This window comes from Gossypium hirsutum, chromosome A09 (genome assembly GCF_007990345.1).
Source record: "Gossypium hirsutum isolate 1008001.06 chromosome A09, Gossypium_hirsutum_v2.1, whole genome shotgun sequence".
Taxonomy (NCBI): domain Eukaryota; kingdom Viridiplantae; phylum Streptophyta; class Magnoliopsida; order Malvales; family Malvaceae; genus Gossypium; species Gossypium hirsutum.
In genome coordinates, this window is record NC_053432.1 from 41,564,679 (window position 1) to 41,580,120 (window position 15,442).

Genomic DNA, 15,442 nt, shown 5'->3' on the forward strand with positions numbered 1-15,442 from the left:
ATTGCTAAAGATTTGTTATGGAATTTGTGTGGTATGACTTAAGTCACTTGCTAAATTGAATATGTACCAAGTGAACTCTATATGGTTATATATTAACCACATTTTGAACAAAAATCAAGCCATATTGTAAGCCTTAGAAACTATGATTGATCATGTTCTAATGAGGGTGGCAATTGGCTTGGAAAATAAACACTAAATTATCCACACGGGTAGACATAAGGGAACGTGCCTAGGCCGTATGTGACACACGGTCTGCCCTATGGGCGTGTTGTTCAGCCTTGTGTCCCCTGCACCCTAGTTTTACAAGTTAGAATGCCCAGTAGTAAACACACGAGCTAAGACACGGGCGTGTGTCTTGGCCTTGTGAAAGACACGGCCTACCTACATGGGCGTGTACTCTGGTCGTGTGAAGTCTGTACCATTTTATGAAAAATCATTTAATTTTTAATTGAACACACGGTTTGGCCACACGGGCGTGTGATACGGCCGTGTGACCTTGTTTTGGTGCTGACGTTATAATCAGAGAGTTATACGGCCTGAGGACACGGGCGTGCTTAGGGCACACGGGCATGTCCCCTTCATCACACGGGAATGTGACATCATTTTGATGAAGAATTTCCTAAGTTTTCCAAAGATCCCGACTTAGTCTCGAACCATCCCCAATATGTGTTTTGGGCCTTGTAAGTCCATATAAGGGACAATATGCATATGTATGAATGATTTTAAATTGGATAGAATTTTATGACCCGGTTTTACGTGAATATTAATGTAAATGTCAGGTAATGCCTCGTGCCCTGTCCCAGCCTCGGATACGGATAAGGGGTGTTATAAGTGGAGCTACAATTGGGAGTTGTGAGAAGTTCCAAACAAGATTCAAGAGGCAATTTTACCTAGAGTATGCCGAGGATGAGGCCTAGACTAAATTACGTTGGCTTACACAACAAAGCACAATTAGGAAGTATGTGAGGTTATTCAATGAACTGATGCTCCAAATTTCTAATTTGGGTGAGAAATAGACATTTTTCTCCTTTATGGATGAGCTGAAGACTTGGGCAAAACAAGAGTTACAATGTCGAGGGGTAAAGAATTTACCAAAGCCATGAATGTAATAGATTCTTTAATTGAGCTTATTCCGAAAAATGACAAGTTAGAGTTTTCCAAGCCCAAAGAGAAGGGCAATTATAAGAGAGATGAAGAAACACATGTTAAAAACAATGGTGGAAATGGTGGCAACGGAAAACCAAATAATGGGAAGTTGAATCCCAACAACAAATCGGAAAAATTTGACACAATGCTTCTTATGTTGTAGTCCGCATAAGATGTGAAACTGTTCAGAGCAGTCTAAGCTATCTGTGATCAGTAAAGAAGATTAAGCAGAGCCCATTAAGGATAAAGCATTAAGGTTTGGATCAATGATACTCCATTATACGAAAGCGAAGGGAGATCACAAATAGAAATGGTTAATATTTGTGGACATCAACATCGCAAGTCAAAGAATGAATGCTCTTGTTCATATGAGGGCATCAGACATGCTCATGTCGAAAGAAGCCGCAGGTAAGCTTAGTCTCTTAGTTAGCAAATTGACTAAGAAGATCAAGATTGTTAATTCTAAAGAGGTCTCAACTGTGGAAATAGTGAAACGAGTTGAACTACGAACTGGTTAGTGGAAAGGCAATGAAAACTTTGAGGTAATTCATTTAGATGATTACGACTTTGTTCTTGGCTTAAATTCCAATGACAAGATTAATGCTTTGTTGGTTCTTTTTTCTGATTGCATATGTATCTTGGACACTCATCAATGACAATGCATTGTGCCGGTGAGTAATGATGGAAAAGGTGGAACCAAGGTATTATTGACAATCCAGCTAGTAGAGGATGTTCATTATGGTAAAAACATTAACTTGATAGATCCAAGTGCTAACAATACCCCATTGAAAATGTTAAAAGGGCAACAAACCGACATAAACCCTATTGAGTTATCAACAAGACTACCACTTATGAAATGGATGGTTGTGCATCAAACTTTGTGAGAAAAGTGGTAATACAAACTAAGCAGTTAAATAGAGTAAAGGTTATGAGAAAGATACATCTCAAACAATTTCCTAGTGTTTTTAATTATGACTTACCATTGGTTTGGCAAAGACACAAGGGTCGTATCAAAATTCTGAAGCGGGTAAGTTGAGGAGCTTACAAACCAGAGTTAGCTGCAATACTCAACCCAATGTTCAATGTGGGTGTGTCAAAGTCTTTTCATGTGGATCAAGGGATCCCAATCGAGACAAGTCACAATGAAAGCAAGTAAAAACGGTGGACTCTTGTGAACGAGATGTACAAAAGAAAGAAACTATTCGAGTTAGACGATGATAGAGATATAAGCTGAGGCAAATGTTTTGAGGGGCGAGACTACCAAACTGGGAGACTGGTTGAGAATCAACCGAGGCATTGAAGCAATTTCAAGACAAATTAAACCAACATCATTTCGAGGATGTGACAAGGGCATCATGAGAATAGGTAGCAGAGAATGTCACAAGCTACAAATCGATGCTCATGACCATTACATAAAATCGCCTACAGAGATCAATTGAATAAATGGTGCTAATTTTACTAACTTAAACTGCCCCGTTCATGAAACATATGAAAAATCTCATCTACTTGAAAAATTGGTGGCCCAATAAAACACTCCAATAATACTAGAATTACCATGGTGAATATTTTGTAATCCTAAAAGATAAAAATTGTATAATGTTTAAATCCCTTAGAATTCTCATCTTGTAAATAGGTTTTAATCTCGATTGTCAATGTAATTTAAATTGTACCTTAGATTTGGGGGAACTCAATTGTAAATAGTAGTCTTCTACTCACTCAGTTGTAATTATCCCAATTAATAGAAAGATTTTGAGAGCATTTACTCAAATACTTGGTGTTTGTTGCTTTCCTGTTCGTTCGTAGCTTCTTTGCCTTTCGAGTTGGCTTCACTTTATCCTAGTGCCTTAAAGAATTTTCTTTTGAATTCTCACTTTTCTAAAGTTAAGCTAACTTAAGTGAATTTGAAACTAAGTTTCTGCCTAAGACCGCGCGATTTGCAAGACTTAAGTTCTAGCCTCGTGACATATGCACAATTATGATTAGCAAAATACAAGAGAAGTCATACCTCAAACATAAATACATCGCTCCATAAGAAAATGGTAAACCTTAGAAGCAATTCTTTTGCAAGATTTACTATTTTTGCAAATTATATACAATCAAATGTGAAGATATTGTTCCAATTTATGCATTAAATACTTTCCAAATAACTAGACACGATGACCAATGATCAAACAATGATGGTCACAATTAACTCTTTATTGAAAGAAAGCTTCCAATTACCATGCTTTATATGAAGAATCAAATATTGTGATGTTCACAGCTTCAAGATTAAAAAAATTCAGTAGCAAGATACAAGTACACTACTGGCTCTATAACAGACATGCATAAAATCAACATATCTCTTCCGCAAATACGATGTCAAATATGTATTGTACTGCAAAGCGAGAATATAAGAAGCAGAAGTTAGAAACTAATATGCACAAATACAATATCATCAAACTGAAAAAATAAGAAAAACAAATAAAAATAATTTATATCACCATGGTGCAAAAGAATTCTAAAAAGGAAAAGATAGAAGTCAAACTTCCATATAGCAAACAAATCACAATAATTGCCAGTATAAAGCTAAAATTTGTGGTTATATTATTTGATTAGTTGAAGCTAGTATAGCGGCATTTGGTATAAAGTTCCAAAGAAGGCTAAATAGAAATTTGTTCCGTTCAATAACGCAAGAGGATTGAGATAACTTCTAATTTGACTATAACTAATATTAATATTCAGTATCTTCAGTATCTATCAAAGGACTAAAGATTGCTATTAATGTGCAGCTGTTTCAGCAGGATCAAAGATTATTGTCAAATTCTTGCGGGTTCATTCTTTTTAAAGTGTACAAATCAAAGGTGGAATTATGGAAATGCTTACTTGACAAGGTTAGATACCTGATAATGATTTTATTCTAGACATGAATTTATAGGAAGTTAACTCGATAACCCAGGATATCATATAGGTAAGAACAACAGTCTCCATCTATTAGTGTCTTTCCATAATTATGATTATAAGAAATTGATTGTTACAGAAAATCAGGATAGCTAAAGGTAAGCATGACTAACTTTTCCAGAATATTACCTTCCTTTTTATTATATTGCATTGATCAGAAAGGTAAGTAAAGCTAAAAACATAAAAAATAAGTTATGCGTTGTCCAAAATGTACCTTCCTCGTTTAATATATTGGGTTGATCAGCCAAAAGTTGGTGAAGGGCACCCAGATTACCAGAACTGCAACATCAAGAAAGATCCATAACCATTACAAATCCATGAATTATAGAATGTAGTAAAAGAAATTCCCTTTTTTTTTAATCAAGTTTAAATAAATTTAACAAACCAGGAAGCAAGTTAACAAAAAATCATATTTTCACGTGGAAAAAGTATAACTAAGCACAATTATTAGGATAACATCAAAAAATAACATCTCCATATGTCATTGCGTGGATTAAGATTATGAACATTCATTTCATTGTAATCCTACTCATTCAAACCGAAAATGGGCAAATAAAGTCCAATTGCCAACACTATTTAAAATAGGATTCTCTCAAGTAATTGTCATCTAGTTCATCCAAATAAATTCATGTTAGCAATTTTTAGAGATTACATGAGTCAACAAAAGAAGGTTTTCAAGAAAATATTATATTTTTAATGTCAAGGTTCTCATTACAAATTTACAAAAAAAAATAAAAACTTATTACCCTAGTTCCATGAAATAAAGATAGGGAGCTTATTTTCAAGTTCAAGGTGATGTTCGAGGGCTTACATGGGTATTATTCCATGTATTACATGACAAAAAGTAGGCAAGCTAAAGACATAGGCTATAGAAACTAAGTTTAGATGAACGTAAATTTTACTTATCATACTTCTTCAATCTAAAAAACAATCATGTTTTGCGACCACCATATTCTATTGGACTCATTAACGGTGTCCAATCATTGATGAGGGGTGCAACACAGTGGGAATGAGTTCACCATACCCACCTTGTCACCCAAATGCTTTGGCATGGTGCCCTTGCACCTTACAGGGCTGCAGTTGAACCCATATGGAGCCTTTAGCAAGAAAAAAATAAAATAAAATACAACAATAGGTCAGTCTTATTGACATTTTTTAATTGCAAAAGCAAAATAATGAGTTCTCCTTACTTGGGTTTCAAGGCAAGAGCTGAAAGTGCAGAAACCAATGATGATTTAAGAAGGTACCTAGCAAATACAAAACAATCAGTCATTTAGAATCTTGCTACCTCAGAGTTTGACCAAAAGCCAATCAAAGCAAGTTGTTCAAACCACAGACAGTGAAAAGTGCAATCATGAAAAATCTAGGGAAACATAAATAGGTCCAAACACATTCCTACTTGCAGCATATTGAAAAGAATACATTCTCGGGAAATTTTTGAAAGAGGAAACAGTTAATTACTCGTCGTGATAGATTTCATGGAGAAGTACAAGCCCATCTATGCAATTTGTAAGAGTCGGTTTTACGCCAATTCTATGTTGCAGTTGTTTCTTGTTCATCTGATTGGAGCTACCTTTTGCTAGCTGTTTACCATCATGTTGAAGCTTCGCAAGGGAAAGAACAACACCGCGAAAGTCCTCCCTGAAAATCTTTTTAAAACTAAAGTTCAAACCTAAGATTTAGCCTTGTTTGTTTGCCAACTTCAATCAATCATTCAATGAATTAATCATAGTGTCATTTATATTCTCAAAAAGCAAATAGAAACAGAGACTTAAACACTTACATTGTATTTTTCATGGAAAGTAAAATGGTTTGCAAAGAATCCATCTGCTTTTGCATCACTGCAGCTTCCATTCCTCCAACACAATTTAAACTGGCATAGTTTTTAGAGTTTTGAATAATCTGATCACCAAAACAAAAAAACTGTTTTTTGAAGGAATTAAAATAAATAAACAAAATTTGGGAGAGAGAAACAAAGGGGATAACAGACCTGTAATCTGGAAATAATGGAAGAAGCATTTCGAAAGTGGGAAATTAAGCGAGATTGAAGGTCGTCCCATTTACTCATTTCATCTTTTGCTTTCTTGAATTTCTGCTGATATTTCTTTATCATAGTCTCCATCAATTATCGAGTGAATAATGATGGATATCAGGGTGGCGGCGGCAATCGGCAAAACATTACAAGGACCAGGTGGGTTTTGGAATTAAGAAGAGAAAATGTTTGAATTAAGCGGAAGGGCTGTGACTGCAAAAAGGAAATAAAAAAATCTGAAGCTACCCATGAGTTCTGGGTCAAATTCAAAGGTAGAAATGTATCCATGGGCCACTAGTTTTTGTCTTTGGTATTCATAAATATTTTCTTTTATATATTAATAGTCCTTTTTTAGTTTTTTTTTTCACCATCTTATTTTCAAATTCACATCCTCTTATATTGAAATAACATTTATATCAATTAAGTTAATAGTTTAAATTTTTAATAATTGTATGAGTCAGGAACTATTTGAAAAAAAATATCAATCATTTGATTTGATTATTCAACCATGTGCTTAGTGATGTGTTAAATTTAAATTCGATTTTGATTTTCTCATGTTATCTGTACATTTTAATTATATTAATTGTACCTTCATTTGCTATTTTTCTCTTATCATGCTAATTTGTTTGTGGTATTGCATATTAAATTACGCTAAGGGTTGATTGGAAAGAAAGAGGAAATTGAGAAATAATAGTTTAGGGACTAAATTAAAAGAGAGTGAAATTAGAGGCTTTATGTCTTCATTTGCCCAAGGGCCTAAAAGCCTTCCTAGACCTTTTATATGGCGGCGGCGGTGTTCATATGGGCCTCGAATGGTTGTGAAGCCGATAACTTTGTTGTTTGAAGATTCGAATGAAGTACTACTATTGGGCTACTCTAAGTTCAAGCTTCCCAAAGTTGCAGTCACTATGGAGAACAAAAGCATTGAAAGCGCTTTACTGAACCCGTAGGAATAATACAAGCCTTTAAATAAGACTGTTTTTACATTTTATCATGAGAGGAAGCCATACACAACACTTATTTGCCCAAAATAACCCATCTGGCTATTTTTTTAAAGCCAGTTTCATTGCTTCGCTTAGTGAAAAGACTCATCTGGGCAGGGGACTTTGTAGTCAAATAACAGGTGCCTTTTTTGCAGTCAGAAAAATGGATAACTACAGCAAAAAACGAAGAGTTCTCTCATCTGCTTTATTCCTTCTGCATATTTTTCATGTTCACAAAAACACAACTTGTTAGGTTACCTTTAAATCATTAATTGAATTTTGAACTTATTGGTGCATAGGAGGTGGTGCCATGGGGTAAGCAACAGGGACAATGTAAGGAGGAGGGGAATGAGGATGGTGAGCAGGAGGAAGCATAACAGGAGTTCCTGCAGCAGATCCAATATGCCCTGGAGCAGCAGCAATCGGCCGCCCAACAGGCGCTCCGTACATGCCTAAACCCGGCAAATGCGGATGAGCCCTGTGCTTCACTGATTGCCCCATGACCGCTGCACCGGGTGAGTTTGTGTTAGCCTGTTGGCCTGTGATAGGCGCTTGATGAGATGTATCCCCATTGTTAACACTCGTGATGTCGTGGATGCTGGACCGCCGCCGGTCTCTATTCATCGAATTTAAGCGTATAAAATACTTTTGTGCATGGCTAGCCACCTGCGTCGGAGTTCTCGATATCACAAAGTTCCTTGAAATGCTTCTCCAATCTCCTTTCCCAAACTTGTCTAAACCAAGTAGAAATAACCTGAATAACACATGTAATGTTGCTTGTCACATTACATATATCTTTATTTTCTATAAGACCCCAAATCCTAGGGCACTCAAGTCTTAATTCGAGTCACGTTCCAATACTTAAGTCAGTATTTAAGAAAAAAAAGAAAAACAGACAAGAAGTAGTAGAGGGGAATACCTATGCTCTTCTTCAGTCCATGGGATTCCTTTCCTTCTTTCTTGGTCGGACCTCGAACTCTGTTTCCCTCCATGTCCGGTAGAATCAAGGGTTAACCCCGAAAACCCATTTCCGTAACCGGAATTGGATCTCCTATCAGAATTAGGAGCCATGGAAGGTCCATGAAAATGATCCTTGGCAGAAGAGGAAGGTTCTTCTCCTTTATAACGAGGAAGTGGGACATGACCAGCCTCTATTGCAGTAACATCCTCCACTAATAATTCATAGTGAAGTTTCAACTCCTCAAGACTTTTAGTAGGAACCGTTGAAGCAATCTTTTCCCATTGCTCTTCACATTCCTCTTTCTCTATCCAATGCATTGCTATTGCGTTTTCAAATGCCTTCTCTTCTTCCCTGCTCCAACTAACACTTCCTGCCATACTACCAATAATACCCTACAAAAGAGGTCACTCAATTTCTAAGCTCAATGTTCTCTTATGTTCAACAGCTTAGTTGCATTTGGAAAGGGTCGAAAAATAAAAATAAAATAATGGGAAATGAGAGTGTAGGATAAGGGATAGAAGTATAAAATAAATTAGGGGGAAATTAAAATATAAAATCTAAAACATAAAATGAAATTGATATGGACCACTTTGAAAGCAATTCATAAATTGTCATCTTCACTGATAGTCTATTGAAAGGAGTAGAGTCGACTTGTTTTAAAGTATCTGGACTGAGTTCAAATTCTGAAATTATCACTGTTGGAAAGATTTCTCCTAAATACTACTACTCAAATAGAATTAGTCTCAAACAATAAAGTGAATTATGACACTTGTAGCTATAAAAAAAATTTTAAATTTTCATGTTCCTAATTAGAAGGTAAGAAAAATTATATAAAATTTAAAAAAGAATTCATAAAATGCTTCCTTTTTAATGCATTTGTAGTTATACATATTTTTTTAATCTCTCTATTTTTCAAGAAATTTAGTCTATGTTGTTTTTTTTTTAAATTTAAATCTAATTAATAAATTTACGCTATATTCGAATATACGATATTTCAATATTCATTGATTGATTTAAAGAAATTAAAGGCACATTCAAATTTAATAAAAGTTAACAAAAGGTTTATCAATTAATTTTTATATTAAAATTTTAAATCAGACTATTCAAGAGATTAAAAGTAGAATAATTAAATTTAATTTTTTCAAAAATGTATAGGGACTGAGATGCAAAATAGCATCTCTTTTTTACTCTAATCATAGAGGGAGCAAGATCAAGGGAGATGAGGTCCCAGAGAATCTTTCTAGAAGATTACCACCACGCGCGCATTTTGTACATTCTTCTCATAATTAAATTAAAATATGTTTTAAAGTTACATACTTTTCATAAATTTAAATTTTAGTTTTTATAATTTTATTTTCAAGAATTTAATTTATTTATTTTAAAAAAATTTAAATTCAAGTTTAATGTTAATAATGTTAATTTTTTTTTTGTTAAATTTGATAATGTGATATTGAAATAATAAAAAAGTACTCACTCGGTAACGATACAACTAAAAAATTAGTGTTATAGTGAGCCTAAATTTTTTTAAAAAAATTTAACAACATTAACAATTAGATTTAAATTTTAAATTTTAAAAAATAAAAAACAAAAATATAAAAACTAAATTTTAAATTTAAAACTATACTATTATGCCTTCTTTCCTTGTTATTTGGACTGTTTATAGAAATTTTATACCTTTTGCAGTAATAAAAAATTTCAAAATTATATTTTTTTATTTGAAATTTTAAACTTATTTTAATTTGGTAATTTTATATTTTCTAACTGTGCTAAATTTTCATAATACAAAGCTTTGGTAATATAGAAGTAATTTTAATGTCATCTCTTCGTAAAGTAATGTAAGATTTCTCAATTTTATGAAATTAACGAACAACTTATTTGAATTAATAATATTTATTTTTTTAACAAAATAAATCAATTTCCATTATATTAATATATTTTTTAATAAACATTAATATTTTATATCTTTAAATTACATCAGCTTCAATTATCGAAGACTTCAATTTTAAATAAGTCTAATTTTTACATTTAAATTAAAAATACGTATACTTGTCATAACTTTTTAATTTCATAAGTATAATTAATTTTACAAGATGAATTTTAAATACATTTTGAGATCTATACTATTTGAGTGGCTTATTCTAAATTTGCAAAATCAGCAAGATTAGCGTTTGGGAGATGTTGACTAGCATTGTCTGTTTGGGATCATTGCTTAGCGCTGGTGGAAAAACCACTATTTTCATTTTTCAAGGTACTTCATGGAGCGGTAGTGAAATTATCAAGGAGTCATATAGTTGGGCAAAACAACACGTTTCTACTAAATGGGGCAAGACAAACGACCCACAAGGTAAGTTTCCGCCTTCTTTTTTAACTAATGACTATGTCCTTTTGAGTACAGATGGTTCTGTTCTAGATGAAGCTGGATTCACGATGACAGGGGGAATAGTACGTGATCGGGGCGGAGATTAGATTCTTGGATACAATAAATATTTGGGGAGCTATTTTGTTTTTTATGCTGAGTCGTGGAGTATTCTGGAAGGCCTATCTCTGATTGTGGAGCGAGGATATGACAGTGTATTAATTCAATCTGACTGTCTTGAAGCAGTTATAGCTATTCAAAAAGGATCTTCTGAAGGGTCCAACTCTGCATTGGTTCGAAGAATTCATCAAATACTATTGCATTTTAAACAGTGGGACATCAAGCACATTTCTAGAGAGGAAAATCAGGAAGCTGACCATTTGATCAAATTGGTCCAACATAGAGATTATGGGTTATGTCTGCTTGTGATCTCTTTATTAGAAGGGATGGTCTAGTTTTTCTAATTTGCTTTTATTTCTACTTTTTAACCAAAAAATATTCTATAGTAATAATATAATATTTTTAATCAAATAAATTAAATAAGATAATAACATACCTAGTAATGTATTGAGTAATTTTACATTTTGATAATCCTATTACAAAAGGTAATATTACATTCCATGAATTAAATAACCCTTTAATATATCGAGATTACCAATGAGACCTTAACATTATTGGTAAAGATCAAAGTCCTAGAATTTTGAGCGTTTACGAATCAAGCCTTACCTTAAATAAATCTTTTTCAAAGCTATTCTAATTTGATACCGAATGTATTTTGATTAATTTGAATGTGCTTTATAATGAGTAGCTTTGATTATAATTGATTTACATTTTTATTATTTATATTATACTTGAAATTTTTAAAAAATTAATATTATTGAACTCTTAAATAAAGTTACTTTATATTTATTATTGGATTATAATATAATATAATGGGAATTTTTAACTTCAACTCTGATATATCAAATAATTATTTTTTGTTTTATATTTATTTATAAAAGTACATATAAATTCTCATATGACAAAATAAAAAAGAAAAAGAAAAAATTGAAAATAAAAACAAGAGGGGTAATAATGAGTGGAGAGTCGTAAGGCGCACAGCCAAGGAAGGGCGTGGGGGCGGGAGAGAATCGGTCCAAAGTGCAATACTCTTACTTTCTTTCCGAAACGTGGCCGATTCTACATTTCTCGTTCTAAGCCCATATGCACCTCACATTATTCCTCTCAAATAGATGGCCTAATTTTAGATTTCATATTTATGAAAAATTGTTAACTTCCAATGTTGTAATTAGAGGTGCCCATGGCCGGGCCGGATTAGGTTTCGGCTGGGTTTAATTAAAAATTTAAGCCTATTTATTAGGCTCAGCCTAAAAAATGAGTCTAAAATTTTGTTTAAGCCCAACCTGAATAAAAATGTTAAAACCCAAGCCCAACTCGGCTTGTTCATATTAATTTTTATATTATTTTTATATAATTTTTACATATATATAATACATCACAAATACAAAAAATATCAAAATAAGTATTTTCAAATAAATTGAAAATAAATTTTTAAAAATATGTAGACTTAAATAATACAAAGATAAATATAACTTAACAAGCAAATACCTCTAAATTAATAACAAAATTAACAAATACCTTTAAAATAATAACAAAATTAACAATAAAATAAGTTTTATATAATATCTAAACAATAACAATAAAATAGTAGCAACATAATAGTAAAATGGTAGTAAAATAAGGAGAAAACAACAAAAAAACAACATTCAAGAAAAAAAAAGAGTAGATTTTTTTGTCTTTTAGTGAATTTGGGCCGGACCGGGCCCAGGTCAAAAATACATTATCCTAGGCTCGGCCTGTTTATTAAATGGGCCTTATTTTTTTGTCTAAGCCCATTTTTTAGACCTATATTTTTGCTCAAACCCTTACACATTTTGGGCAAGTCTTCGGGCCAGGCCGGGTGGGCTGATCCATGATCAAGTCTAGCTCTAATTAAGTGTTTAAAATATTAATATAATCAATTTTTTTGTCAACCTAATCAATAGTTTGGTGTTAATTGCTCACTCTAACCAAAGAATATATTTAAAACATATAAAATAAATTGTAAACACATATATAACTATTGCATAAATAACTTAAATTTTAAGGGTTAAAAAAAATCCTCCTAAATTTTATTAACGTTGTTTATTCTTCTAACGCTTTAAACTTAAATTGTTCATGACTTTACATCATGTTCGAACTAGTATTAAATACCTAAATTGATGACTAAATTGACATAAAAACTTAATTGATACGATATTAATATTTTGAAAATATTCTGAAATTTAGTAATGAAAATAATTTGGAAACATTTAAAGCAATTAACCCTTAAAAATAATTAAAATATCTATCTTGAATTATTTGCTCAAAAGAGATTGTAAATCAAACCATAAACCCATCCTATATTATGTAATATTTAGAACAAAACCGCTATAAAAATGTAAACAATCTTATGTGGAACCTCTAAATTTTTCACACATAAATGTCTTAAAACTTTGTCACATATTATTTAATAAATGCAATCTATTATACTTAATATATTTTAAATTTTAAACAAATAAATACAATTTTAAATTATTTAATAAATATTAATATATACAATATTTTAGATTGATTTGATAAAAATCAGACCAGTTTAAAATTTTGCATGCATTACAATAAGGGTGAGCGTTCGATTGAATTGAGTTGAATCGGGTGAAATTTTTTTGAATTAATTGAGTTGACGAGTCATATTTTATCATCCTAACTCGAACTGAAATTTTTTGAATCGAGTCAAGTAAAATGAAATTCGAATCGAATCAAATCGAGTGAAATTGTTTTAGTTAAATTAAAAAAAATAAACATGTCAATTTAAAATTTTATTACAGTATAGCTAATTCCATGTTAGAGCGCATAAATTCAAAATCATATATATTTTAAAATTTTTTCAAAGCAAAATATTAAAAAATAATATATTTTAATATTATAAACTTGAATAATTAATTAACTTATTTAGGTCCCAAAATTATTCTTTTAAAAAATTTTAAAAAATTTAACTTGTTATAAAATAAAGAGAGATGAGGAGAATAACGAACAAAGAAAATATGAAAGCAACAAAGAATGTACTTTATTGATCAAAAAGGGTGATTATAATGCTTCATCAGAATTTCTATTTATAGGTATAAGAAGTATAAAAGAAGTAGAGATCTAATTCTAATAACTATTAAAATTTAGATTATATCAAAACTTTATTTTGATAATGATGGACATCCACTTAATAAGATATTCATAACATTCCTCCTTAGTTGTCAATTGCTAGATAGCGTGCCTTGATAAAACCTTATTAGGAAAACCCCTATGAGATAAAAACCTAATGAAGGAAAAGAGTACACGATCTATGATACGCATAATATGTTGTCTCATTAAAAACCTTACCAGGAAAATCCAATGGGACAAAACCTTAGTTAAGGGAACAAGAGTGCAACATGTATTTACTCCCCCTCATAAAAACATCACATATTTTCTCATATTCTACGTATTCAATCTTGAATACTGGTTTTTCAAATGATTATTTGAATGTATTTGATAAGTATTTATATTACCATTCTTTTAAAGTCATGAGTGAGAAAATTTTGGGAGAAATATATTTTGATCTCTTCAGGAGATTCAATAGTAACCATAACAAACTTTAATCATGATTCTTTTAAAAAAACAAAAATAGGTATTTTAGATCATTTTATAATCCTACTTCAACTACTATTCACTAAGTCAATTTTACCACATATGTTCAAATTATTTCAATTCATATAAATGAATAATTTCTCAAGAATTTCAATATACTTCTAGCATCCTAAATCCTTCAAGGATTTTAGTATAAATTTTACTATATAGTGATTCATAAAAGATTGTAACAATAACCATTAGATGCAAGTTAAATCTTTTATGAATTGTCAATTTAATGATATATCTAAAGGTTATTGCATCCACCACAAAAGAATATTATATCTTTTCATAATCAATGCGAAGACTTAGCCAAAAACTTCATATTTTATTCCACTTTTGCAAAATTACTTCAATTGTACCCTCATTGACTTTATACCTTTAGATATTTGGACTACTGGTCCAAGAACTCCACGAATTTAATTGTACTTGAGTTGCATCTTTCTATTTTGATCAATTTATTCCATATCTATATTTCTCAATAGATTAATTCAAGATCCTCCTTTTGTTTCATTATTTCAAAAATAATATTGCATGTAAAATCATTGTCGACCACTTTTACTGTTTGGTTCCATATTTTCTCGAATTGACATAGCTTATCGAGATCTCTTATTTTCATTATTTTAAAATTCAATTTTAAGTACCTAAATCCCTTCTGAAGTTTTACTTATTAGTTATGTCTTCGGTTTCTTCTAGAGCACGCCTTCACTATATGACCATCTAGAAGAATTTTCATCTTTGAAACCAATCAATCTATTATTTATTCTAGCTGATTGTCTTACTCGAAATTTGATTCAAATTAAAATATTAGATAGTATATAACATGTAACAGCATATTTTTCAGTGAAATCAGAATAATGGTTTCAGGACCATAAATCTGATCCGAAAATAAGGTTTATTTTTATTTCATTATATGGCCCGTATTATAATAGGATTTCGTGTGAAAATGTTGATACGAAAATTTTATCAATTAAGTGTTTAATTACGAGTAGGACAAATCGCATAAAATGTGAAAGCTGAATTCTAGTAGCTATAAGAATCAAATAGTTATGGAATTTAAAACTAGAGGTTCTTATATGGTAACTAGACCATTAAAGAAGTATGTGAAATTTTTTTTGATGACTCGTCCATGGAAATATAGAAAAAGGGAAAGGACTAAATTGGAAATTGTAAAATACTTAATTAATTAAAAGATGAAAAAAAAATAGCATCTTATTTTTGTCATCTTCAACCTAAAATTCTATGGAAACCCTAGGAGAGAGAGGGAAAACTTTCAAGGCTTAACTGGG

General features: G+C 31.5%; 2 protein-coding genes across 7 annotated transcripts; both read right to left on the reverse strand.

Annotated features, from left to right (window-relative positions):
• Positions 1-3,154: 3,154 nt before the first annotated feature.
• Positions 3,155-6,408, reverse strand: LOC121206709 (uncharacterized protein At5g43822). 6 transcript variants are annotated; one of them, XR_005901874.1, is made up of 7 exons: positions 6,074-6,358; positions 5,867-5,985; positions 5,545-5,724; positions 5,274-5,330; positions 5,112-5,180; positions 4,298-4,362; positions 3,445-3,520 (listed from the first exon to the last, which is right to left on the reverse strand). XR_005901874.1 is itself a non-coding variant. In XM_041077796.1 (6 exons), the coding sequence occupies exons 1-6, from the start codon at positions 6,203-6,205 to the stop codon at positions 3,477-3,479; spliced, it is 597 nt and encodes a 198-aa protein (XP_040933730.1). In that variant the 5' UTR covers positions 6,206-6,408; the 3' UTR covers positions 3,155-3,476. The 6 variants fall into 6 exon arrangements, 4 of the variants coding, with proteins under 4 accessions (XP_040933730.1, XP_040933731.1, XP_040933732.1 ...); XR_005901873.1 differs by having other exon boundaries at positions 5,545-5,742; positions 6,074-6,352; XM_041077796.1 differs by lacking the exon at positions 5,112-5,180 and having other exon boundaries at positions 3,155-3,520; positions 6,074-6,408.
• Positions 6,409-7,026: 618 nt separating this feature from the next.
• Positions 7,027-8,769, reverse strand: LOC121206710 (transcription factor MYBS1). The gene is made up of 2 exons (XM_041077799.1): positions 8,018-8,769; positions 7,027-7,852 (listed from the first exon to the last, which is right to left on the reverse strand). Exons 1-2 carry the CDS (start codon positions 8,434-8,436, stop codon positions 7,384-7,386), a joined length of 888 nt encoding a protein of 295 aa, XP_040933733.1. The 5' UTR covers positions 8,437-8,769; the 3' UTR covers positions 7,027-7,383.
• Positions 8,770-15,442: the final 6,673 nt, after the last annotated feature.